Here is a 27,610-nt window from a genome sequence, read left to right on the forward strand (position 1 = left end):
TGGGTCAGGAGGTAGGAAATCCAGGGTCAAATCAAGCTTCAACCATAGAGGTTCACTGGGTGACTTTGAGCCAGCCACTATCTTCTAATCCAGGTTCAAACATCAATGAGGATGATCTTTGCACAATATTGGAAAGATGAAGAACATTACATGATGAAGAGATAATTACTAAGATACTAGACTGTGCAGAAATGGATATACTTACATTGAAAACCAAACACAAAGAAGACACAAAATATTATCAAACCTGGAACTTATTTTACCAGTGCTTGGAAAAAAGGAATGGCGACAGTGGTGTATTAACCATTAAACAGACTAAGCACGTGTTTAGGGCACCGTGCCCAAAGAGGGCACTACAAAGTTGAGAAAGAAAAAAAACAATGAAGATTTTTACAGTATGTACAAAGGAGGAGGGCACCAAGATTTGTCACTGCTTAGGGCACCAGTGAGCCTTAATCCGCCAATGAGTGGAGAGTAAGGATTGGAGTCTGTATTGTTAAGTAAATTAAATACCCAGACAACACAATGTTTATTAAGCACTAAGAAACGTGATTAATAGAAAATTAATAAATGTAATTTTTTTAAAAGGGTTCTTGTTCTGAGTGTAAAATATGAGGAGCGACTATGCCACCTTGAACTTCAAGAAAAAAGTATGATGTACATCAAACGATTGAATGATTCAAGAAAAACAGGACTGGATTTCTAGGATGGAATGGATGAGCAGTAATGGACTGCAAATTCCATTGTATTGCATAGCTTATAGCTGTACCAAGAACAGCCTATCCCTGGACTGGCATCATTGTGGTCCATTGGATCAGGTAAGTAAAACACTGAAAAAGTCTGACTTATTAGACTTTTAAAAAAATAATAAATTTTACGACTAGCAGTGAGAATCTCTCTTTCAAAAGGGATATGTGCCAATAAATACGCAATTTTACATCTCTTTGGGCTCACCTTTCCTTTAAGTATTCCTTCCGGTCCAACAACATTGTCAAAGATGTGTTTTGCCACATGAGAATCTACTGCTGAAAGAGGATCATCTAACAAATAAACATCAGTGTTGCTGAACACAGCACGGGCAAGGCTCACTCGTTGCCGCTGGCCACCTGAAAGATTGATGCCCTGTGGGGTGAAAAGAGGAGAAAAGAGGGGAGGAATATATCACGCCTTTCAAATGCAACAATGAATGGTGCCAGTTCTACCAAAACCTACCATATCTGCAGGGAGAGCTCAAACATGGGGAAACCTAAGGTGCAATTCAGATACCTGTGACCTGGAAAGACAATAATAGTTGGTGCCCTATTGGCTGCATGCTCCCAGATATAGTATCCAATTGATTCAAAGAATTACAGAAGGGAAGGTCTGGAAGGGTTCTAGATCACTGTCCTAGTTCGCCCTTCTGCTCATTGTAGGAATCCACTATTATAGCATCTCTGTGTTCTGACTGAAGCTTCCCAAGAGCATGAAGCAAACTTCTTGTCCTAACAAAAACCTCTTTTATTAATATACTGTGAATTCTGTTCAGTCACATTCAGCAAAGTCTTTCAAGGGAGGATTTACAGTCATAGACCTTATCTGGCTTGGAGAGCTGACAGGCTGATATCTGCAAAACCTGGCAAGGAGTGTTGAGTCACAAACCAATTCAGCAAACTAATTGTCTCCTGCAAACTCCACTCCCCTTTCACTCCTCTTTTATTTCCTCTGGGAGAGGCCATTCATCATCCCCCTATGGCCTTACTCCCAAGCTGATCCCTGTTCTTTAGCTGTTCCCTTCATCTGGTAACTCTGTGCTTGCACACACTGGGAATAGACTCCAGCTGTTTGTCTGCCTCACTGATTTCTGACACTGAAGGCAGCTGATGACTGGCATATGGCTCTGGCCCCCTTTCTGCCTCCGACACAGAGCCCTCATCAGAGCCCTCCCCAGACTCCAGGACTGGCCCATGTTCCTCCCCAACCTCCTCACTGTCTGAATCTTCTGCCAGCTCTGCTGGCAGGCCACAACACTCTGTGAGATGCCCCTCCAGCTTCTGTTTATATCCTGCCAGAAAAAGAGAGCCCAATATTTCTTGAGGGAATCTGTTCCATTATTGCATCAATTAATTACACCTAGATTGATATGCAGCTTCAGCCTTGGCACATAATCTTTCTGTTAGTTGGCTAATGGGAGTTATAGAGGTCACTGGTTACATGACAAAAAAACCCCAAAGCAGTATGGTCTTGGGGCTGGCAGGACAATGGGGAAATGACCAAGATAAATGACTCCTTCTTTCTAAGGGAGTGACACCTCCGGAAGTGCAGAAAAGGGCAACCAGTGTGCTCAGGAGCTGGTTGAGGAAAGGCTGAATTGCAGGAAAACAGATCACACCGTAAAGCAGCTGGAAAGTTATGAAGCTAGAATTTCTCTCCCCCCCCCTTCTTTTTCTCCCTAAATTAATCCACTGAGGTTGCATGATGGAAATTCTCTGATATAAGATCTCTGGTACTGCCTATATCAAGTTGAATGAGTTTCAAAGGAATCAACTTGAACTGACTTTCAAGGATTAGACAAATCTGTGGAAGGGAAAGCTATAACACACTTCATTGCTCAACTGAAATTTTATATATTTCCCAACAATCTGCTATAAATAAATAAACTAAATGAGGGTCCCTGTACTGCCTCAGACCAACATTTAATTAATGGGTCCAGGAGAGGCTTGCTTAATACATGCTCTACTTGTGGCTTCTCCAAGGCATCGGAAAAATAGTGTGAAAAATGGATACTGGCCTAGGTAAATCCTTGCTCTAATCCAGCCTCAGGGGCTCTTTTTCTCTGCGAAAAATTAAAGAGCTTAAAAAATGCTGAGAAATTGGAACCACTGTTCCATTTTCAGGATCTTTCTTATCTTTTAGACTGGTAATAAGAAAATACTATCAGTCTTCCTCTGAATCAATCAATCAACCATTCATACATGCTTTGGTAATTTGAATTTAAATAAAAGGTAATTGTTTGGAAAATCCCACAATCTTTTTCAAAATGATGAGTGGAAAGCTTTAAATCCACTACATTATTCAAATGTCACTGCTTCCCATTTACTCTTCTCTTTCATTCTATCTTTTCCTCAACTCTGACTTTATATACAAACCTCATTTCTATCCCAATTAGTCCTCTGCTTAGCATACTTTCATAGCCTGGTATGTTCCACCACGTTGCTTTTTCCCCACAGTGCTTTCTTCCCTAGCTATATAAATTTGCAGAATAAATAAATATAAAAGCTCAAGCTCATTACAGCCATTCCTCATTTAGTGGTTTGCTTTATTAAGTGACCATTTGCAAATAAAATGATAAGAAACAATAGTAAACAGTAGTAAAAAAAATCATTTTTCAATCAATTCATGTACTTACGACCAAATTTCTACACCTGATAACAATGCACACTGCAGTGAGGCTGGTGTTGCTGCATGAGGGAATTTTATCTAAATTAGATGGCATCATCTCTCTCTCTCTCTCACACACACACACACAGACACACACAGACAGACAGACAGACACACACACACGGTTTGCATTTTGTCGGAGATGAATTGCAGTTGCTAAGTAAGGAGAAAATATTTAGCTTTCTTTCATTCTCACTATACATAAGGAGTTGATTGTCCTTCTTCTATCTAATCTTATTTATCCTTGACTCCTGTGAAATGGGTAACTGTTACGTTTTATGGGATGAAATTACTTAATTTGACTTAGATTTGACAACTGACCTGTACTTCTTTCTGGATCACGTTACGGGCTTCCGAATCTCATTATGCAAAAGATTTGGTAGAATTCAACAATGTAGATTCAGGTTCTGGAACATAGTCCCCACTTTTGCTTTGCTTTTTGTCTCACCCATTTGTATTTTGAGAAGAAAGTACTGATGTCCATGCTCACCCCCAAATTATTTATTTCATGAATAGAATGAATAATGAGATGGACATTTTGGGAGTGTCCCTGGCATGGTCAAACTGTATTCACCAGTGGTGGGTTTCCTATTTTTTTTACTACTGGTTCACTCATGCATGTGTGCAACGCTTCTGCGCATGCACAGAAGCATCCGGGTGGGTGGATGGAGCCTCCCGCTGCCACTACTACTGGTTCCCCCCATTCAGGCTGAACCGGGAGCATCCCACCTCTGGTATTTACCCCCAAAGCCTTGCTGTGATGATAGTGGAGAGGATTCAGAGAGGCAACTATTGCATGTCTTGCTAAAGGTCTTACCTTCTCACCTATTTCTGTTTGATCTCCTCCAGGAAGCATCTCAAGATCTTGTTTCAAGGCACATCCCTCTAACACAGTCTGATATTTCAGCTCTTTAAGAGGGTGGCCAAACAAAATATTATCTTTCAAAGTAGCATTCTGGATCCAAGGTAGCTGGGGTACATAAGCAACCGAACCCTAAAAGCAGTAACATAAGACAAATCTGATTAGAAGCTACACAGATATTTCAAATATTCAGATTGTCAGAATATTTTTCAAACTGCTGAAAACCAACCTTCACTGCCACATCTCCACTGAGTTTCTCCATTTCACCAAGAAGAGCTGACACCAAGGAAGACTTCCCGCAGCCAACCTGGCCCACTACGGCCACCAAAGAACCAGTGGGGACTAGCCAATTTATACTGGAGGAGAGGACAAAGGCAAAACCAAGAGATTTGTTCAGAAGTGGAACTGATTTAAAATGTAAGCATTACAGCAAAATCAACAAAGAACTCAACAAACAACAAAGAAGGATTCTTAAAGGCTAACTGATATTTTGTAACATACACTTGAGTGGACTACAGCTTAATTTGTCAGAGCTTGAAAGTGAAAATAGACTGCTATTGCTGAAACAGACCAAGACATGTTTTCTGGAGTCCGTCATAAGAAAAACACCTAGCATGCCTGCCTATTTTTCCTTTACGTGAAAGTTCAGTGCAAAATTCTAACAGGAACCTTTATTTAATCAACCTTGACCTCATTCATGTTTCAGTAATCTGAGAAAGAATGAAGAACACGAGCTGCAGAATTCATGACTACAGAAGAGGAAGGCATGAAAGATATTTTGATGTCACTCAAGTGCCACCTTAAGAAATTAAGGAACAGAAAGTACAAATGCAACCAGCTGTTTTCTCTCTCCGCATTGATTCTTAAGGTCAGTGCTAAACAGAATGGGGTTGATTTTTTCATGCAAGCTAACTGTTCACAGCCACAGTATATGGAAGTTTGTGACCTAAATTGTAAAGGAAGCAGTGATAATGGATTAAGAAATGAAATGAAAAAGATAAAAACATATATTTGTACATCTGTGAAATTAAAAAAGGAGAAGGAAGAAATAGGTCTGAATGAAGGTGATTTGACTTGAATAAAAGAAAATAATTGGCCCTTTGGAGATATTCAAACAAATTAGAATGGTAACAGTTACTTCCTTAAAAATATATGATTTGAATATATGATTTAAGAATCTCTGTTTATACATATTCAATCTAAAAGAACAATTGATTCCAGATGATTCTAGATCAGTGGTCCGTAACCGTTGTGACTTGGTGCCCAGCTGGGGCGGGGGGGAACCTAGGCGCAGGAATGGTGGGATGGTGCGCAAACAGTTCAACTTGCGCAAGCATGAGCTGCATGCAAGTCGACCCACCGTTCACATGGCCTGGTTGCAAATAGGCCAAGGCCCAGTAGTCAGTCACAGCCCAAGAGTTGGGGACCTTTGTTCTATATGGCTGATACTTTAAAAAGGAAAGAACAATACAATAAAGATCATGCATGTTCAGAAAAACAAATGCAGCACACCAAAGAAAAACTGACAAGGGGACAACCACTATTCTTTTTCCAGGCTTACGAGAACAGCCAGGTTTTCAGTGATGTTTGGAATTTCATTAGAGTGGGAATCATATAGAACTCTGGGGAGAAATGGTTCCAGATAGCAGATATTATGACAGAGAAGGTAGACTTCCTAGATTCCGATAGAATTATTTGATTGAAGGGAATGTAATGTATCCACACTGCCTAATCTTACTAGACTGGCAGAAAGTACTGGACATGGTGGCCTATCAATAGCACTAGCACTTAGACTTATATACCACTTCATAGTGCTTTAAAGCCTTCTCTAAGCGTTTTACAGAATCAGCATCTTGCCCCCAACAATCTGGGTCCTCATTTTACCCACCTCGGAAGGATGGAAGGCTGAGTCAACCCTAAGCCTGGTGAGATTTGAACTGCCAAACTGCAGGCAGCTGGCAGTCAGCAGAAGTAGCCTGCAGTACTGCATTCTAACCACTGTGCCACCGTGGCTCAAATAACTAGGCTCTGTGTCCTGAAGGGCTTTATGATCTTTTACTTTGAATTCTACCTGGAAGCTACTGGCAATCAATGTAACAAGAGGCTGTGACTTTGGGAGAGACCATTTTTTGACACAGTCAAGAGTGGATCTTGAGGGGGAAAATGGATAATAAAGAAAGAAGAATAAAATAAATAAGAGTAAAAGTAGAATGACTGCAGGAAGAAAAGTACAAATTCTGCATGAAAAGGTATTAAAAGCCAGATTAATCACCTCAAAGAATGAATAAGTGGATATAAGGTATATAGGTTGTGGACGCTGCTTGCAACAGAGTGAAAAGAAGACCTCTGAAGTTACAGAGTGCCTTCCAAATAAGTGAATTTACATTGATGGGGCACTCCCCTCCCCCAAAAGAAAGCTTGATAGAATGAAGAAGTGAAAAAAGAGACTGAGAATGAGGGTGGAAAGGAACTCATAGAATGATTTTTGGAAAAAAACATGATGAAAGGGCTATAAAAAGAAAAGGATCTAGTTACAAAGAACAGTGTCAAGGAGAGGAAGAAATGGTTAAAATTAAAAGAGGAAGAGAAAATGCAGAGTAGTAGCTAAGGAAATAAAAAGCTATTTTGGAAGGGTTAAAAAGGGTTAAAAAAATAACCCTCTAGAAGAGGAGTAAAATTTAAGGATTAATATAGATTCAAAAATTTCCTCAAAATATTCCTTGAAGTAATTTGTGCCAACATGGATGAGTAGGAAGGGCCTATGATTGGAAGGTCTAATAAGAATTTTCAGTCTTTTTTCACATCAACAAATCATCAGTGCATATGCCCTGTATATTGAAATACTGTTAAGAAATTACATTTTGATTAAGAATATTATAATAGATATAATGTGATAACTATATACTGGAATATGAGTGTTTTTTTAAAGAATATACTGTGGCACTGGCCTACTTAATTGCAAAAGACAGCTATTTAAGGAGGCACAGGCAATAAATCAGAGTTGCTCTGGGCTACAGAACACTAGAGATGGAGAAATATTTGATGTAATTTTATACTGCTGGACAAGACAGTTATCAAGGACATTTGAAATTCCGAGATAAGGAAAATGATATTTGAAAGCCCAAAATCAGATTCTTAGGACTTGGATCAATCAGAAAGGAAAGATAGAAAGAAAGAACTTAGACCTAGAACATAAAAGAACCCTAAAGCCCTGACACAGGAGAGAAGACCTCATTAAACTTGGGCTTACATTTTCCACTCCCTGTTTGCTGGTGTTCTTCATCTCAGTTGCATAGGAAAACATCTCACGGAGCAATGATCAGCCTGGTTTTGCATCTTGCTAATCATTTATCCTCATGCCTTTGCTTTCAGTTTTGTTCATGTTAGAAGAAAAGCTTAGCAGAGCTGGATTTGTTTAGTTTATTTGCCGCTGCTTTATTGTAATATATTGTATGCATGTAGCTTTTGTCAGAAGTAAAATCTCTTTAGTGAATTGTGTATATTTGTTTATGCCTACAGAGTCAGAATTAATAAACAGGCCTCTGAGCATATAAGAGCTTTGTAAAACATGCACATGTCTGAATCTTCTGACTGCCCAATGAAGATGAGTCAGTTTGATCCTAGATATGAATTGAGCAAGAAAGCTTTAAGAACTGACAGCAATTTGCTACTTAAGGAGTGCCGTCCATCAAGGCATGGGACTGAACCAAAGAAGTTGCAGATTGGCTCCTAATATCACTGTTGTCCACAGTGAGCATTTAGAATTGTTCTACACAACTGATGAATATACAAAACCACTGTGCCATTTATGAGAGGGATGTAAAACTGCAGAATCCATTCTGGCCCGAGATAATTTATTGAAATGGTAGAGCCAACATTGTAAAGTCTGCATTCTCTTAATAAGCAATGGGAGAAGGCGCAGCAGCAGCCTGTAACATATTTCCATTTTGCAAAATCCCAACTGCAGCTCACTGAGAATTATGTCACATGCTGTGTAAAGAAAATAACAAGCTGTTTAGTGACATTTAAGAGCATTTTGCTCTTCAGTAACCATTCAAGAAGTAGTTGAGATTGAAAAATAGTAAAAACTTTGCAAAGTTGGAAAGGACTAATTTTCACTTACATAAGTCATCAGTTCCAAGTAAAAATATAAATTGGGAGGGGGGGGGGCTTTCAAATAACATTTAAAAACTGCATTAGCTGCTCACTCCCAGAGAGACAAGATGCCAGAAAATGTCAACAAATACAATTGAAAAAAGTTTCCTTACTCTTTCAGAGCTGGGTCAAGATCCTTTGCCCAGCTGAATGTTCCATGCCTTATGGTAACTGCATATCCTATAAACACAACAAAACATGAAGGAAAAAAATGAAGCTGCAATTCTATCCATCAGCTTTCCCCAATATGGAGCCTTCCAGATAGGTTGAAATGTAACTTCACCCAAAGCCTGCAAGTCCTGCAACATTTGGAGAGCAACTTCTGGGAAGAGTCCTATGCATGCATCCTGGTCGAAGGCAGTATGATTTATTTCAGAATAGACATGCACAGAATTATACTGGAAAGAGTATAGAAAAAGGCGAACCTTTTTGGCACTGCACATGGGGAGCACCGGAAACCGGAAGACCAGCTGGCCGGCATACATACTTACGCTGGAACCCAGAAGAGCAATGGACAATGGCTGGCGTGCCCTGGGAGATGGCTCTGCGTGCCACTTCCGGCACATGTGCCATAGGTTCGCCATCACAGATATATATATGTTTAATGCCAAAGAAGTAGTAAACTGATTGGATGAATTTACTAAGGAGATTTGAGGAACTCCCATGAAAGGTTTACTCTTATTTTTCCCCAACTCTTTAAGCAATGTCTTGTTAAGTGCGTAATCACAAGTCATGATGCTGGGGTCAGATCAACAGAAAGCAGATTTTGGAAAGTTAAAATGTTATAGAATGTCAGAAGTTTCTGTAGCCTCTTCCAAGTTGCTCTCTGAAACCACACTGTTTATGAGATAAGGAGAAATGGTTTTAACATAAGCAACCTTAGCTTAAATATTTATCCACTAGCTCAGGCTTGTTTATCAGCCAGTTATAGCTGCTCCCTAAAGAGACTATGCTCAATACTTGCCCCCTATCCCACACCTTTACTTTTCCTACAAATGGAAAAGCCTCTCAAAAATAAGGGCTAAGGGAAGAGTCATCAGGATGGCAAGGCATCAGTGGAAACTCTGACAAGCTTTCAAGTTGAACAGATGGAAAGATGCAGGCTTCGTCTGTGGAGCTGCACGCAATACAGTAAGCCTTTATTCACTCCTGCTTCTTTTATTCAGATACATGCCACGGAAGCTAGATCTCTCAAAAGGGAAGCAACCTAGAATCTCCCTGCACATCTAATTGGGCCTGGAGGCTTTTCCATAGAGCTACAAGCAATCCAGTGAGCCACTTGAAACCTTCTTTCTCATTTTGGCTCCTTTTTCAAGCCTTCAAATTAAAAACACCCTGGGCAGAAAAGAACCTGGGACAGCCACCACTTGTCTTTCAGTCTGTGTTTGGATGTCACAGCAAAACCAAGGTTTATCCAATGCCCTTGGACTTCCTCAGCCCTCAGTTGACTCCCACTTTCTACCCTCTCTCCCAGAATCCTTGGTTTTATTAAATGCCATCTCATCCAAGACTGGGGAAAAATGATTAATCTGAACTACAGTTTGTTTGAAATAAATCAGCTTTAAACTATGATTGCATTCACACAAACAAAAATCTCATCTACTTCTACCAGCAGGAATAATGAGCCCAGAAGACATCCTTCCTGTTACACAAAATTATGGCTTGTGATATCAAGTTGCAATAGAGATAAATCAATTAAGATTTCAGACACATGAAAAAACAGTTGTTAAGCTCCATATTAACCCCACATATATAAATTATCCAACAATAGGATTAGTTAGTATAGAAATCCATATGTCCTATGAGAAAAGATGGCAGAATAATTATTCTTAATTATTCTTATTCTGAATAATTATTAATGAAGAATAATTATTCTTATTCTATTAGAAATAACTCAGGTGGTAAAATCAATTTTGCAGTTTACAGAAGGAATGTGTAAAAGTTTAAAGATATCATATGGCAAGCAAAATGAACCAGATTATCTCTCTTATATATTACCATATCTCAAAGTGAGAAGCATCTATGCACGAGGCCTAAACTGTGAATTTATCTAATTATATTTTTAAACTGCCCAAGGAACAGTATTCTCTTTTTAAAGCTGAAAATTCCCATGCCAGAATCGCTTGCAAATTATGGAAATTGCAATCCTAATGCACCTGTCAATTTGTGTTAAGGGTTTTCTGTGTAACATTTAGAAGTTACAAACTAGCCCTTGCTCCCCCCACATCCTATGTAAACAAACCCAATTTCACCTTCCATGCTTCTATATCAACCAAAGTAGAGTGTTACCTGGAGTAATTGACTTGGTTTCCACACAGTTTGGATCAAGCTCATCATGTGACAAGAAGTGTTGAATCCTTTGCAGTGAAACATTTGTCTGGGGAATACATGGGAAAACTGTCTGGTTTAATATGAGATGGGATATTCTGAGAATCCTCCCAAGGGGAAACAGCAGCTCATGGTCACGGTGGTTCTTAGTCTATGTCTCAAACTGTTAGGTTGTTGAAGATATTAGACTAGGCCTGGGGAGACCCAAGTTCAAGGCCAACATCAGCCATGGAAGCTCATGGGATAACTTATTGGAGGACTCTGGACCAGCCACCATCAAAATTGAGGAGGGAATTGGAGAGAAAGGCAACCTATACATTTGGAGGGGTATATATATATATATATATATATATATATATATATATATATATATATATATATATATATATATATATATATATATATATATATATATATATATAAAATTGGAGAGATGGGCAGATTATAAATTTAACATGTGAAATTTGTTGGTGCAAATGTTTGTCATAATTTATCTCAATTCAGCAGAATATATCTGCGTATGATCCAGACTAGATCCAAGATAAAGTAGACACACTACAGTGGCAGATTCCCTTGGCAGGAATTCAATGTATGATTTATAACAATTTGCTGATTTTATAACAATTTGCAAATTTGTCCATCAGAGTTTGGGTCCCTCCTATAGTCCTTTTCTCTTTCAGCTACAAATGCAACAACACAAGTGAACATAATTGAGATTAGAAAGGGAAATAAAGCACAAACAAGGAAAGCAGAGGGATGAATTAAATTTATCTTACTACTAGGCTGTTGGTGTAAAATTGGATACTTTATCCCTATTTTATATTCATTTATTAACATTTGCTTTCAACTTCTCATTAAATATTAGCTGGCTAAAAGACAATCAAATATCGAATACATAAATTTCAATATCAGCAAAATAATCCCACTCTTATTTCCCAACAAAAAAAGAACATCAAGAATAATAACCGTCCACATCAGTTTCCCCAAATATTTCAAAGTTTCTCACAACAATACTGCAATACTAATCTACCAAAAAAGGAAGTGAGATATTCTAGGGAGGAAATTTAAAACATTGGGGCCATGAATGTAAAGACCTTGTTATAGGTGGTTGCCCGTCATATACTAGTGAGAGTCAGTCATCTTATTTTTAATTGTAAAAACTGATGCACAAAAGTTTGTAACCAAACGACATGCTTGATGAAATTGAGGAAAGTTTTTAGTATGTGTTGTTTTGTTTTTGTTTGTTTTAAAAATATAAAAAAATATTTTTTTAAAAAAATCTTTGAGACGTTCTTAATGTAACAAGTTAGCTACTAAAAAGTAGGAAATGATGGCATTTCCAAGTTAAAAGTAGCACTCTGGGTTACAACCAGAAAGGAATTCAGTGGTTGCATTATTAGTAAAACTGAGTTAATATTCTCCAAGTAACCAAGTCCAGTGATCAATCAGTCAGCATATTGCCCAAGTTTTTTTTTTAAATGATTCCTAGAAGAAGCTGTGTAGAAAGTAAGAACTGTAACAAGAGTTAAATTTGGGTGTGCTCAAGACATATATTGCTATAGGCATATTGTGATAGTGGCAACCCAGCCATTGGTCTTAATTATAGGGGACAAGAGAGCCAGTCTTACAGTCCTCTGTGCATTCAGTGCAATTTTTTTTAAAGTCCATTCTTACCTGTACAATATTACTAATGACCTGAGGAAGCATGTTGAGTGGGAACCTTAAGAGATTAAATAGGGAGAGTGACACAAAGGCTTTCTCGGCATCAAGAACATTCTTCTCATCCACACTGACATAGACAGCAAAGGTGGTCAAGGCAACCTGGAAACCAGAAAGCACAGACTGGTTAAACAATAAATCAACAACCCTTGGCTTTGAATTTTTACTTTTTGAGACTGGAAATGTAAGAATGAAAATTAACCCCCTGTCTTACGTTGCTCTGTTATAAAGGAAGAAAGATGGGGCCACTTCAAAGAAACTTGGAGAACTTCTCCAAAAGCTGGAGAAAGTAAGGTGAGGCATGATTGTTATGATTTATCAAGGAAGGTTTTCCCTGTTACAGTTTCCTCACTAGATAAGTAAAAGTTAAAATAGGCAATTGGGATGATCAGCTTGCACAAAATAGAGGCTTGGCATTGAATTATATTAGCGTAACTTTTTTATTCCATCAAATGGATGCAACAACAGACACTCCAGTTTACAGTTTCTATTTAAATCTCTTAAGCAAGCTGATGCCTTCTTAAAGGCTGGGTACAATCCCTGAAGATTCTTTCTCATCCGACACCTACATTTTCATGATGCTGCTCTTGGCTAAATTTGGTGGGAAGCTGGTTAGAGGAAAGACAAAAAAAGTTAAGAACTGAAAATTGGTTTTTGCTAGTTTAAATATAAAACTGATGTATAAACTTAAATTAACATTGAATTTCAGAAATGTTTTAGCATTTAGTTAACTTTTCAAGTAGTTTTCTTAAAACAATCATGCACTTCTTTCCGACCAGGATCTTGAAGAGAAGAAAATTGGGCATTCATATCCTGTATGGATTTGGGGAAGCATTTGGCTAGCCATTGCAAGAGGTAGACTGATTATGGCTACTGCTAATTCATTTATTTCACTTCCAAATCTACATTTCTTCAGGGTTTTCAAACAATTATATCTGAGGTCTATTAGCAATGCTATTCTATTTTGATTATCTGATAAATAGTTGTCAGAATTTGGCAGAAGAAAAAGTCCACCGAGATAATGGTCTCTCTCTGTTTATCCCTCATGATTATATTTCAGTTATGAGAAAAATTATCTACAATGGTAGATTGCTCTGCTAAGAGACCTACTTAAGTCCAGCCATCTTCTGTTTCTGTCAAATTGCAATTTTGTTTAGGTAGCTCAGAATTTCCTTCTCGTAGTCCCTTCAAAGATGGAACCAATCTTCAAATACTTCCTGCCTTCCATGAAGAGTATCTAAGTATGGATGAGTCAACTTGCCACAGCTAACTCACCATGGGACAATTTGCCACAGGACAATTCAACAAATACAAAAGTTAAATTAATTTCAATGGAACTGTGTGGCCAATAATAATAAAGTAAAGAAAGTTATTCCAGAAATACAAGAGTTAAACTAATTTTGATGAAAACATGGTCACCAATAATAGAAGTAACTTAATGAAATAAATAATACAATGTTGAATTGTCCCACGGCAAGTTATTCTGCAGCAATTTGTCCATGGTGAGTGGTCCAAGATCTATCTAAGCAACCCTTTCTAAAACCGACCTTGAATGTATTTGGGAAAGCACAAGAATAGTTGTTCATACAAGACCTACCAGAAATGGTGCGCTGATCCATGCAAAGGTTGATATAGAATTTAAATAGGCAGATTTCTTCAAAACCCGAAGTTCATTCTTCCGAATCTCTAGTACTTTTTCTGCAAAGGATGGTTCCCAAGCATAGAGCTTGAGTACTTTTATGCCACTTAGAATTTCATTCATGAGCTTAATGCGGGCATCTTTGTACTTCATCTGTTCTACCTAAGCGAATATAAAGAATATCATTACTCAGTGCCTTTTAAGAGCCGAGGTGGCGCAGTGGTTAAATGCAGCACTGCAGGATACTTCAGCTGACTGCAGTTCTGCAGTTTGGCTGTTCAAATCTCACCGACTCAGGGTTGACTCAGCCTTCCATCCTTCCGAGGTGGGTAAAATGAGGACCCGGATTGTTGTTGGGGGCAATATGCTGACTCTGTAAACCGCTTAGAGAGGGCTGAAAGCCCTATGAAGAGGTATATAAGTCTAACTGCTATTGCTATTGCTATTCTTTCTCCCGTGCTTCTTACAGAGAGGTTTCTATAAAATCAGATGGAAAAGAATCTTGAAGAGGAAACTGGTACTTTAAAAATATCACCACATGCTTTGTGCAAGCATGGCATTTTTGTCTAGTATTGGAAGCAGCTGTATTGGTTACCAGAAAAAATAAACATTTCTATGGAGGAAAAGGAAGTAAAATCTCTACTTTTCATAGGAGAGTACCACAGCTTGATAGATCAGGAACAGTAAGTCATTCAGTCTTTTCAGTACAAATTCTATACTGTTCTACAGGAGTTTAATATTTCTTTTTTTTAATTGACATGTTAGATGGGCATCTTGGTGACAAAAACATGTGCTTTGCAGTCCTTGACAGGATAGACTGACTTAAATTGAAAAAATTTAAATCTCAGATGTGAATTAACAAGGGGGAGAAAAGATAATTTCAATCAATGATTTAAATGAGGTTTATCACTATAGCTTCATGTATCTACCAGATAGTAGTGCAAATCACAAATTAAATATTATAGACTATAAAAATTAATATTTGAGATATGATCAAATTGTACCCTCCCTGGCATAGATAACTTTTTAACACACTATAACTGCTAAAGGTATGGATTCTCTTTACAGATTTGCACACAAATATGAACTTACTTATCATGGTCAAATTACTTTGTAAGAAAAATTTAAGATTAGGATTTAAATTTATTTTTAAAATTGAAATTAAATTTAATTGAAAAATTAGCTTTTAAATATTTTTTTATTTATAAGATCACTTTTCCATTTTTGACCTGAAACATTGTGTACAATGTATGCACCCAATTAGTTATCACTGTGCATCCAATTGGGTCCACAGAATAGGTGGACTGGGTGGTATAATTGTTTACCTCTGACCACTTTAACAGTTCTAGTTTACAAAATGGCCTTAGTGGAGATGCTTGCTTGATTCTTTCTCCTGTTCAGGTGTATGCTAACCATTTTAATCCAATAAACCTTGAAAAGACGATGGAGCTTTTACATAGAAATATTATGTTGATTTTATTGCTTTAAGACTGTATTTCATGTGATCTTGAAAAATTATGCAAATTACCAGGAAATCCTAGGACTATAGTCTAGACTAGGAAATTGAAAAAAATATCCTGAAGAAAGATAAGGCAAACCAACTGTATACAGTGCAGAAAATAAACAAGTTCATAGTTAAGTACAGCTTAATTTGTTATCAGACTAGTGAAGAGCCACCAACAGACTAAGGTCAAGGAACAGCCTAGATCTAAAACCATGAAAGGAGATGCATGGACAAGCTCTCCATGATAAAGGCACGTTGCTCTTCTGATCAGTATGAAAACAATTGTCCTGCCTTTTTAAAAAAAAAAAAATAGATTCATTTGGGGCAGAACTTCATTAGGAATGATATCTATGGACAGATACATACCTGGAAAGCTCTAGTTTTCATAGCAATCACAGCATTCAGTGGGATGAGTAGAACCATCACAGCAACTCCCGCCAACACAGAAGGCCCTAAAGTCTTAAAAGAATGTAAGATACACCTGTTATTATTCAGGTCACTTGAATTGAAAACATGGTGGAAGTCATCATTTGCTACTCTTCAGAAAAACTTGTAGGCTTTAAATCATCAGGAGCTCTTCAACAACAAGGGCTGTTGTTGGTCACAAACACTCTTGCCTTCTCACAAAGGATTTTCATTTTCTCTCTACAGTGTAGAATAGGAATATAAAAACTTGGTGTTTTTGTTTTGCTTTTTCAAAACAGGCCTTGGCTGCTTTTCATTGGCACTCTAGACGGAAACATGTTGCTGTTTTCACTTTTAAAAATATAACAACAAACAAATATACCCTTTGGTGGCAAGCAAGGTACTGTACAGAGATGACAGCACAACATGTGCCGCCCAAAGCTGTTTTTCTGTTTGAGATAACTTTCACAGTAGTGAATAAACCAGAGATTATAATGGTGCCAAGAATGTGCCAAAACAATGGTGTATTTTTAGCTGTTGTGTAGAACTTGTATTTTTTTTATCCTGATTCTTTCCAGTCACCATTAGTAGCTTTTCAATGGAATACTTTTATTTGCATGGGACTTTCATAATGGTATTACAAAACAGATACGATGTCAACCACTAGCTAAGTATAAATATTTTAATGAACAGGAAGAATGGGGTAAGAATTCTCCCTATCTCCCATTCCTAAAACCATTTCTCTTTTACCAGCACTACGGCCATACCTTCCATATTCCAGTTGCAGCTCTTGGAATCTAACCCTATTGCTACTAATCTCCATAGGGCAGTGATCCGGCCTTTTCCGGATCAAGTGTCCAAAGTGTGTGTGCACGTGCGAATGCGCATGCGTGCCCAAACCCCCAAAATGCAATGCATGTGCAACCCCTATGCATGCACCCCCGAACATGAGCCCTGTGCATGCACATTTGCCCACCCATGCATACGCCCCACCCCCAATGTATTCATGCACGCTCCCCACAGGCCCCCTCCCTCTGTGCATGAGCAGCAGAAACCTGATGACCATCTGGCTGGCAGGAAGTGTGTGCGCATGCGCAATGGAACTGAACTAGGGCGATGGCTCGTGTGCCCACAGAGAGGTCACTGCATTCCACCTGTTTACCATCACGGCCATAGGGTATTGTATCCTCAGTTAACCACTTTATTATTAAGAAAGTTGCAAAAACACATGATTTTCATTATACCGGAAGCAACCAGTTGCTGTGTGATGACTTCCTCTACTAGAGTTTCTCTAATACAAGGTCAGATTTAACGTGATAGTTTTACATGGCAATAAATCCAAGAGAAAGTTCTATACCTGCCAGAGAAAGTATAAAGCAAGGCAAATTTGAAGTGGTGCAGACCACAGCATGTTGAGGAAGGTAGTCAGGTCCATGAATCTCTGGGCATCCACTGACATCAGGTTGACAATTTCTCCAACCGTGGAAGAGCGCTTTGCTGAGTTGGTGATGACTAAAGACTAAGAAGACAGGGAGAAGAATTCCATTATGCATTCTCTTCTTCTTCCAAAAGGCTCATGATGATGCAAATACTCCTCTTCTCCACTGTTTAATCCTGAGAAATAATTATTGGTCCTGGCTTATCCAGTGAACTTCATGGCCATGTAGGGATTTGAATCTGGCTTTCTCTCTATGTTGACCTTCCAACAGACTGCAGCAGACTGAACCTCATATCAATTATTATAGCATATAGCATAGCCTTTCATATAATTTGCCTGTCAAGGGATCGGGACAGTGATTCAGTATGTTTTCAGCTATATTCTGCATGTTCTGCAACCATCAGCAAAATCTTACACTACATTAATCCAAAGCAGCCCCCCAAAACTTGGATGTGGCCTTAGAGCATTCCAAAATTCTTCAACATATTGTAATTTTTAATGTAACAAAGGGAAAGATGATTAAATAATCATTTTAAATAAATGTAAACCAAACCCATTTATCTTTTTTGATCCCAATTCTTTCTTCTTTTTTGCCATATTCCAGTTACTGGTTTTGGAATGTAATTGGGTGACTTAACTTTTGAATTAAAAGGATCAGAAAGAAAACAGAAAAAAATTTCTTTTAGGAGCAATTGGCCAACATGGTAAATGATCAACAAGGTACTGATAATCTCTGTTTTATCTATTAAAAAAGGTAAAGTTTTCCCCTATCGAATTGTGTCTAACTGCAGGGAGACTTTACTCATCTTTGTTTCTTAGTCAAGGAGCCAGCATCGTCTGAAGACACTTCTATGGTCATATTGCCAGCATGATTATATGCTAAGGCACATAGAATGTTGCTCCCTTCCCACCAAAATGGTACCGATTTATCTACTCGCATTTGCATGCTTTTGAAATGCTATTCTGCCTTTCAGAAAGAGTATAATTTCGAAAAAGTATTCTATAATACAAATGATTTAGGAAAATATTTCAACTATATGTTTTTACTCCCACCCACGAAATGCGTTTTCTACAACATGGCTTAAGGGGATTTGGGTAGATTTCCCCCCCCACTGACTTCTATATGTATTTTCCATCTTTTAGTTACCTACATCTGGTGAAACAATTCCCTCCATCTCCCCAGCTATAATAACAAAAGAACAGGGGCTGCTATATAGGATTGTTGCATGAACGTCCGAGATACAATATAGAAATATGAAAGAGAAAGTAAGACTTTAGGACAGAGAGATTTTGTTCAGTCTGCCTTTAGCTATTAAAGCTCACTTGGTTTGGTCACCCCTCAACTCAGTCCAAATTATTTTCCATGATGAAATTAGGCAGTAAAATTGCAGCAGGCAGTAACATACATGCTGCCTTGAGAATCTGACAAAAAAGGATATACATCTAATATGATAAAATAATATTTGAAACACATTATTTTGTTTTTGGCGGGGAATGTAATGACTTTTATAATAAGGCAGTCATTTGGTCTAGTGGGTACCAGGCTAGAAACTGGGAGACTGTGAGTTTTAGAGTGATGAAAGCCAGTTACTCTCTTTCAGCTCAATCACCTTTTATTGTTATTGGGGAAAGGAGAAGCAAGGAATATTAGATATGTTTGCTGTCTTGAATTATGTATAAAAATAATAAAGGTGAATATAAAATAGGTAAAAATTAAGCAATAATAAAATATTTATCACTCTACTTATTGATCCCCATAATATGATATTCCAAACACATCCAATGTCCACTGATCTGTGGCTTATAAACTACCTAAGATATGTTGTTTGCAGTAAAGTTTCTCTACCACATCAGTTATTTATTTGAATGCATAAACATAAGCCCATTAACTCTAGCCAGTATCATGGCTTAAGATATATCTGACAGTTATTCTCTAGAATAATCATGAAAAAAAAACCCAGCTTCTTTCTTGCGTTAGTCATTCATTTGTATATACAAACATAAGCCCACTTATCTAAATACAATCTTAGTTATACAAATAGCTTGGAAAACATGCAAAACATCTGAATAATTGAATGGGGGACATTCAAAACATCTGAATAATTGAATGGGAAGCATGCAAAACATCTGAATAATAAAATTGTTTTACTCAAAGGAGAGTCATTTATGAAGCTTTCAGAAGCAGCTGTGAAGGCTACTAAGAACTTTACGCATATATGAACATACCTTAGAATATGTGTTGATGTTAAATCTCATTACAAAGATGCATTGCTCACTTATTCATGAGGGGCTGACTAATCATTCAAGAGTGATTTTCAGTTGCCAAAAACTTATTTTTCTAGATACACAATTTGAGATAGACAGATAGACAGACAGACAGACGTGTATTGTGTGCGTGAACGGTAATAGGAATGGATAAAAGTGTGCTCAGTCTGGATGAAAGAATGGGTTTTCCTGAAGAAATAAGAGAATTTTAGAATTAAAAGAGCACAATCTGAGATTCAGATAGCATGGTTTTCTATATTATGATAAAGTCAGTGTAATTTTAAGAATCATAGTATTGGAAGTGCCATATTGAGAATATGGAACAGATGTAAACCCACATGGTTCATGGAAAAGCCTTTATGGATGTCAGCACAAGAAGTATTTTATAGGAAAGAAACAGTAGGTAAAGAAAAGTAGTTATCTTATTAAGAACTGTTAGAGCAGGAATATTGAAAAAAATAAGATGAAATCAAGAGAGCAATTGGTTGCAGAGGGATTCAGTTTTAAATGGTTTTTGGATGCACAGTTAAGGGAAATAGCAGATTTTATATACCGCTTCATAGGGCTTTCAGCCCTCTCTAAGCGGTTTACAGAGTCAGCATATTGCCCCCAACAACAATCTGGGTCCTCATTTTACCCACCTCGGAAGGATGGAAGGCTGAGTCAACCCTGAAGAATTAAGACCATTTGGAACTGAGTGGCACAAGACAGAATCTGAAGTTGAACTATGTAGAAAGAGTGAACACCTAAACTGTTATTGAAATTTGAAATGGAAGAACAAGTGAAAGTGTGCTGTATGATAAAATGGGCTAACAATCTTGGACACAATGTATTGATGAACAGTGAGAAAATATATGAGTAAAAGATTGAAATTTACATTATGTTATAATCTGAAAGAGATTTTTTATAATGATGTCCTGCTGCTTTATGACTGCAGAAAAATTATTTAGAATGTAGTAAAATTGTTCAAATTTATCCTAGAAATATGGACAAGGTCAAGGGTTGTTTTATCATGCCTAGTGGACTTGTAAAAAAAAAGCCAGAAATTTCTGAGTTTAGAAGCAAAGAATTTTAAAGATCAACATTCAACTAAAACCAGATTTTTTTTCTTGCTGGGATTAATGGACAGTCAATTAGAAAAGATCGATTTTTTATATATATAACTAGTCGTTAGCCTAGTGCTGTCCGGGTATTTATTTATAGGGGGGAAATGTCCAGACGAAATGTAATTTCTAAAGTTGGATTTTCCCACTTACCAGAGGGAGCTCCCTGTGGAATATTGTGAAGCCTTTATCATGGCAACTCCACTGTACAGTAGAAGCCATTTTACAGCAATACAGTAGAAGCCATTTAAAGGCACACCAGGCACACCAGAACACACATACCAAAGGGTGTTAGGGGTATCTTACCCACACAGCATTTTTTCTCCAGAGAGTAAGTCATCTGTGTAGCAAGTTTGGTTGAAATTGCTCGAGGTATTCCAGAGTTACACTGGAACATACACACAAAGACACACACAGAGCCATTTTTATATAGATAGATTACTGCTGCGAGAAGATGGGTCATGATTCTGTTGTGTCCCCATTCAGGAATGTTGTGAAAGGCATTATTTCCATTTGACTTGAAGTGAGGCTCTACCATAAGCCTTTTATCAGGAGGTTATAGAAAAGCATCCTGGTTGAACTGCTTTTAGAATACCAGCCAGGCAAAACATGATTATTAGATGAAAAGATAAACAAGGTGCATGTCAACATCAAGAAAATCAAGAGAGAACAAAGTTCTGGAACTGTCTGTCTCCTTGACTGGAGTGGTGTCACTGGTTCAGAGACCACAGTTGAGAGATAGATTAAGGAATCTTCAGTAACAATGAATAGACTACCTCAGGAGAAATTCATGTAAGCATGGAATGCATTTCTGAGTAGACTGCAAACACCAGCAATCGCACTTAGACTTAAATACTGCTTCACAGTGCTTCACAGCCCTCCCTAAGTGGTATACAAAGTCAGCATATTGCCCCCAACAATGTGGGTCCTCATTCAAGGCTGAATCAACCTTGAGCCTAATGAGATTTGAACTGCCAAATTGCAGGCAGCCGTCAGGCAGCAGAAGTAGCCTGCAGTACTGCACTCTAACTACTGCACCACCATGGCTCATAACTAGACCAGTGTTTTCAATCCTGGCAACTTAAAAGATGTGTGGACTTCCAATTTCCAGAATTCCTCAGCCAGCAAAACTGCCTTCAAGCTGCCAAGGATGAGAAACACTGAACTAGGCCATGGAGCAGAGCAGAGCAGAATTAGAAATGGCAGAGGCAGTGTATAGCCTCACATTTCCCCCAAAAATCCATTCCCCAAAGCCTTCCGCCTCTGCTTGGCTCCCTCTGTTTTAGCCTTAACCCATTCAGATTGTTCTTCTTTTGCCACAAAGCCAAACGTAGCCTTTCCATTCTACCCACTTAGCAAAATCTCTGGATTATATGCTGTTTATGTTCAACATGCAATAAGTTCACATGGTGGAAGTTCACCCATGGAAGGGTGTTCGTTAGTAGGATTCACTGGGCTAGGGATTTTTTGTCTTTCATTGTGAGTTGTATTGTGTTGGGGGGGGTATGTGCACGAAGGGAGGCTCAGCCAATCTCATTGTACGCATATTGTACTCTGACAATAAAGGTTTGAATTTGAATTCATCTTGCACAGTAATAACAATGGTTATATTTGGTTTTCCTTTTGGTTGCACCTGATTCACCTCTTGTCACTCTGACCTGGGTCAGCTACGGTACTACTAGTTAGTCTTAATATAAATCCTGCACAAAATGGTTTGTCTTTAGTTTTAAAGTCTTCCTTGGCCTTGCCCTATAGGCCCAGGTTGGCACATTCATAGCTGTTTGGTCTCAAATTCAATCTATACCTGCAAAGCAGGGAAAGTTTTCCAATGTTCCATGTTTGGCTATACAAAAGCCTTTTACTCTGTTAAATGACTTGATTGGTTTTATTTGCTTAGAAAGCCTCTGCTAAAACCTCTGCAAATATTTCTCTTCTTAAATTCTACAACTTGAAGAAAAGTTTGTTTCCTTCAAAAAACCTGCCTCAAAACCTTTTTTGAGACCAATCTTACAAAGCCAATTTTCATTTCCCGTTGAAATTAACACTGGATTTATGTAATTAAAGTGAATGCATCTTCCTGTACTCATCTCTCTTTTTCATCTTTTCTCATGGCTGGGACAGAAATTTAAAATTATAAACTTCTTGGGGGAGGGCCCTACCGTGTCAGTATTTGTGCAAAGCATCATTTTCTAAACTATTTTATTATTATAGTTTTGCCTAATCTAATTATTTCCATTCCTTTTTATAGTGGTGCATACCAGAGATGGTATTCAGCCATTCTCTCCGGTTCGGGTGAACTGGTAGCAGTGGCTGTGGGAGGCTCCGTCCACCTGCCCCGATGTAATGCGCGAGCACTGCGCATGTACAGAAGGCGCTGTGCATGTGCAGACGCGGCATGCGCTCACATTTGCGAACCCGTACGGAAGGGAAGTGAATCCCAACTACTGGCGCATGCCATTTATAGATTCTGATGTAGCAGCATTTGGTGAACAATTGATCTTTAAATTATTTGCAACATAATTAGCTCTTCCTTAAAGCTCTTGATGCTTTTCTGTACTAAGCAGCAGCTGGTAGATGGAAGAGTATTTTGAAACAGAACAGTGCTGGAGTAATAAATAGCTGAATATGACACACAGTTTAAAATCCAAAAATTGCTCTAATTTGGCAAACTAGCTCTAGGGTTGACTCATTAATTTATCAAAAAGCAGCAAAATTCTATCAGGATGAACTTTATATGCACAGTTATCCAACACTCATTTGTCATTTGTTGACTGTACTTGCAGCAGGAAAGTCAACTAAATATTAAACCACTTCACTCCCTGCGAGAGCGTATATACACACAGAGATAAATATTTGATCTATAGCCAACAGTTCTAGTGTACTCATTCTTATTTTAAGAGAAAACACAACCCAAAGGTCTCTGGGCTCTAGACTGTCTGTGACCTCTCCTGTTATGTTAGGATACACGCTTACTCTTACCTTTCTATAGACCATCCCTATGATGCCAGTTCTCAGCCTCATTCCAGTAATGAAGCAGTACTGGAAATGGTGGTGAAGGATTATTGTCTGTAGCACAGCAGAGAGGAACATCAATGCCGCAATCAGGTATCCCCACCATAAGGGAGCATTTTTATTCTTCACAAAGCTAATTAACATGCTGTTTAAATAGAAGATTGAAATAAACAGTTAACACAGGGAGGAAAATAAAATAAAAAAAGATTAATGGGGCAGAGGGAAATATCACTTTCTTTTAGCCCGCTGGTAGGATAGCCCGCCAGGGGTGGGTTGCTCCCGACATTACTGCCGGTTCAGTGAGTACCCTGCACGTGTGCACATTTGCACAAAAATAGGTCTGCATATGCACAAAACGTTAAAAAAAGAAAAACAAATAAATTTGTGCAATTACAAAATACTGAAAATCGAGAGGGTGGCCCCGTAGAACCAGTTTGGGGGTGTGGCAGGCCTGGGTCACTGCCGGTTCTAGCGACCCAGGCTGCCAAACCACTACTGGTTCAGCCAAACCGGTCCGAACCGGTAGGAACCCACCTCTGGAACCCCCAAACAAACAAACTTTACCTCTGTGAAAGAACCAAAACTTTATTCATGTGTACAATTATGGTCAAAATATAATCTCAAACGCTTTCTTTATTTTGTAATGCTTTTGCTTTCCATTAAAACATTTAAAGTGAAAAAGACATACATTCATAAAGCAGAGATCGGCAAGCTATGATCTTTGAAATATTGTTCAATTGCCAAATATTCACTTTTCTAAATCCCTTACTTCTCCGCTGTGCTGGCCGGAGTTGCAGAAATCTGCAATTTGGCACTGTCTGGAGGGCCACAGTTTGTCCATTTCAACATATGAAAATAAGAAAAGTATAAGGTTTCCTTGGATTCATATGGAGGGTGCAGATGCTGAGAACTGAAGCCAATTACAGCTTCACAATATCACAATTGCAGCGAAGTATGCACATGTGTAATTTTTACACTTAACAACTTACATTTGGGAATCTGAACAGCGATTCCAAACAGAATTGATTTCCCCTTAGAAAATGCATTTTGAATATGAGCAAGTCTAACAGTGAATTGGAGAGAAACATAGGGTAAGGAGAATATTATGTCACCTCCTACTCATGTTATTAGGAGGTCTAGAGGGAAAACCTGCACATATTCCATTCAATCTATCATTTTTATTCACAAGTAATCTTCTCCAATTTGGCCTCCCCCACCATGTCTCGGGGATCATGTTCCCAGATTCCCCAAATGACTGCAGAAGGCTGTACTAACACATAATCTTAAAAAGAGTGTGGAAATTCTCTTGCCCGTGAGAACGAAGGTTGAAAATGGAGCTCACCTTAACAACTGGGGATTGACAAAAGACAACAGATCTTGGATTAATTTGAAGAAGGAGCCAATTAAAAAATAAGGGCCAAAACTTCTGAGTAAGGCTTTTAAAAAGGAAGGCTCTTTCTGCTTAGTGGGAATATTTAACATGAGTTCTGTTTCTCCTGGACTTTCATCCATGTGATTCATCTCCTGATTAGAGTCCTTTGCATAAGATACATCGTGTTTCCTAAAATAAAGACAGACATTATTTCAGTCAATTGAAAAGAAGAGTCCTGTTACAAATAAGAAACTTGAACAACAGGACAAGCAGTCTTAGAATCTGCAAATGTAGTTTTGGAGCAGCTCTAGTAAGAACATTACTATGGCACAACGCTGTCCAGAAATGAAAAGGTGTTTGCTCCTTAAAAAAAAAAAGAGAGAGAAACCAATTGTGTTCAAAAGAAGTTTCACTTTAGTAATGTTATTCCAATGTTACTGAAAGAGGCAGGGTCACAAAGAGCTTTTGTTTTGTGAAACAGAAAAAAAAATGCCATAAAATAAGCTCGACTAGCTCAAATTTTATACCTTCAGAACAGTGGTGAAATCTAATTTTTTTGCCCACCAGTTCTCTGGGTGTGGCTTGGCGTGGCTGGTCATGTGACTGGGTGGGCGTAGCCAACTTTTTTTCACTTTTTAAAAACATTTTTTGTATGTATGTATGTTGTTGTATGTTTATTAGTATTGTATGCCGCCCACTCCCGGAGGACTCCGGGCGGCTTACAATAAAAAGGGGAAAGGGAATAAATAAGACAAACAACAATTTAAAATACAACAACATTCATAGATTACCGTGGGGCTGGGTACTTCAACAGCCCCCCGGCCTGCTGGAGCAGCCAGGACTTCGTGGCTTTGCGGAAGGCCGGGAGAGTAGTAAGGGTCCGGATCTCCACGGGGAGGTCGTTCCAGAGGGCCGGAGCTGCAACAGAGAAGGCTTCCCCCCGGGGGGTCGCCAGCCGACATTGGCTGGCAGATGGGATCCGGAGAAGGCCTAGTCTGTGCGATCAAATCGGTCTTTGGGAGGTAATTGGCAGGAGGCGGTCTCTCAAGTACCCAGGTCCGATGCCATGCAGGGCTTTATAAGTAACAACTAGCACCTTGAAGCGTGTCCAGAGACCAATGGGCAGCCAGTGCAGCTCGCGGAGGATAGGTGTAACGTGGGTGTACCTAGGTGCACCCACAATCACTCGCGCGGCTACGTTCTGGACTAACTGAAGTCTTTGGACACTCTTCAAGGGCAGCCCCAAGGGCAGGGGGAGCTTCCAACGATCGCATGGCTCACAACTGATCCGTGTGATCACCGGAAGCCCTTTTCCCCCCACTTTTTAAAGCATTTTTTTTCTTGCTTATTCACCCGAACTGGCAGGAAAAAAATGCTTTAAAAAGCAGGAAAAAAAGCTTCCCACAATCGCGCGCCTCACAACTGGGCCGCACAGTCCTTAGAAACTTTTTTTTTTACTACCAGTTCACAGAACCAGGGACAATTGTCCCTACCGATTCGGCCGAACTGTGCCGAACCGGGAGAATTTCACCCCACTTCAGAAGTCTCATGGAATTTTTAAAGCAAAGCAACTTCCTCATTATGTCATCAGGGTGAAATGCTGGCTGTGAAGGCTTTCTGCATTACAAATATTCTCAGATAGGCCATTTTATTCTCAGACTTCATTAATCAAGGTCTGTATGCTTGCCAAAATGTGGCCTTCTTCTTGGAAACATAAAAAGTCATCTCTCTTGCAGCCCCTTTGCAAGGTTCATCCAGATAGTGGCTTCTATTCCTCGGAGTCTTTGTTTCATCTTTATAAGCACAGAATTTAGTCTTGGTTGTTGTTTTTTTCCCCATCAATAAAATGGGGAAATGCAAAAGGAAAGCACAGGCTTGGATCCCAAAATGCCAATCTCTCGGAGAAGGTCGGAAAGTTGAATATCAAAAAAGGAAGGGAAGGAAAGGGGAAAGAAATTTGGTTGAAAAGAGCCTGAACCATAGTTAAAAAGTTCCTTTTATCCCAGTGATAAGAAAAAGGAAACAGCCAGGTATCTATTCTATGTCCAGCCAATCCAGAAGCCTCAATCTCAGTACCAATTGTGTCCTTGGGTTTTTTGTTGTTGGTTTTTTTTTTGGCTCTATTGAAATAACTTTCCAAAGTTCACGCAGAGACAGTTCCAGAAGCTAACTAGATGAGCTGCAGTATAATTCCTCTTCTTTATTAAGCATTAAAGCCCCATGGCTATAATGCTTAACTTCTTCTGAAATTCAAATCACCAGTTTATACAACAGGTTTTTAATTTTCTTGGTCCAAAAAAAGGGTAAATAGGCATTTTGTGAACTCAGTAACCTTAATACATTGATTTTAGTACCATCCATTTGAAACTTCATCAAAAGAAGCAAAAATGC

General features: G+C 38.6%; 1 protein-coding gene across 4 annotated transcripts in view; it reads right to left on the reverse strand.

Annotated features, from left to right (window-relative positions):
- ABCC3 (ATP binding cassette subfamily C member 3) overlaps nucleotides 1-27,610 on the reverse strand; it is an 85,784-nt gene that overhangs the window by 20,224 nt on the left and 37,950 nt on the right. The window contains exons 8-18 of one of the 4 annotated variants that reach the window (XM_032210243.1): nucleotides 25,190-25,408; nucleotides 23,815-23,992; nucleotides 17,387-17,548; nucleotides 15,991-16,083; nucleotides 14,079-14,282; nucleotides 12,437-12,583; nucleotides 10,724-10,811; nucleotides 8,548-8,614; nucleotides 4,509-4,635; nucleotides 4,235-4,411; nucleotides 955-1,122 (exon numbers count right to left, since the gene is read on the reverse strand). In XM_032210243.1, coding sequence (XP_032066134.1) covers nucleotides 955-1,122; nucleotides 4,235-4,411; nucleotides 4,509-4,635; nucleotides 8,548-8,614; nucleotides 10,724-10,811; nucleotides 12,437-12,583; nucleotides 14,079-14,282; nucleotides 15,991-16,083; nucleotides 17,387-17,548; nucleotides 23,815-23,992; nucleotides 25,190-25,408 — 1,630 coding nt within the window. Of the gene's footprint in view, nucleotides 1-954; nucleotides 1,123-4,234; nucleotides 4,437-4,508; nucleotides 4,636-8,547; nucleotides 8,615-10,723; nucleotides 10,812-12,436; nucleotides 12,584-14,078; nucleotides 14,283-15,990; nucleotides 16,084-17,386; nucleotides 17,549-23,814; nucleotides 23,993-25,189; nucleotides 25,409-27,610 lie in introns of those variants that run through there. The other 3 variants (XM_032210244.1, XM_032210245.1, XM_032210246.1) reach the window with 3 other exon arrangements.

The sequence above is a fragment of the Thamnophis elegans genome, chromosome 2 (assembly GCF_009769535.1).
Source record: "Thamnophis elegans isolate rThaEle1 chromosome 2, rThaEle1.pri, whole genome shotgun sequence".
Lineage (NCBI taxonomy): Eukaryota > Metazoa > Chordata > Lepidosauria > Squamata > Colubridae > Thamnophis > Thamnophis elegans.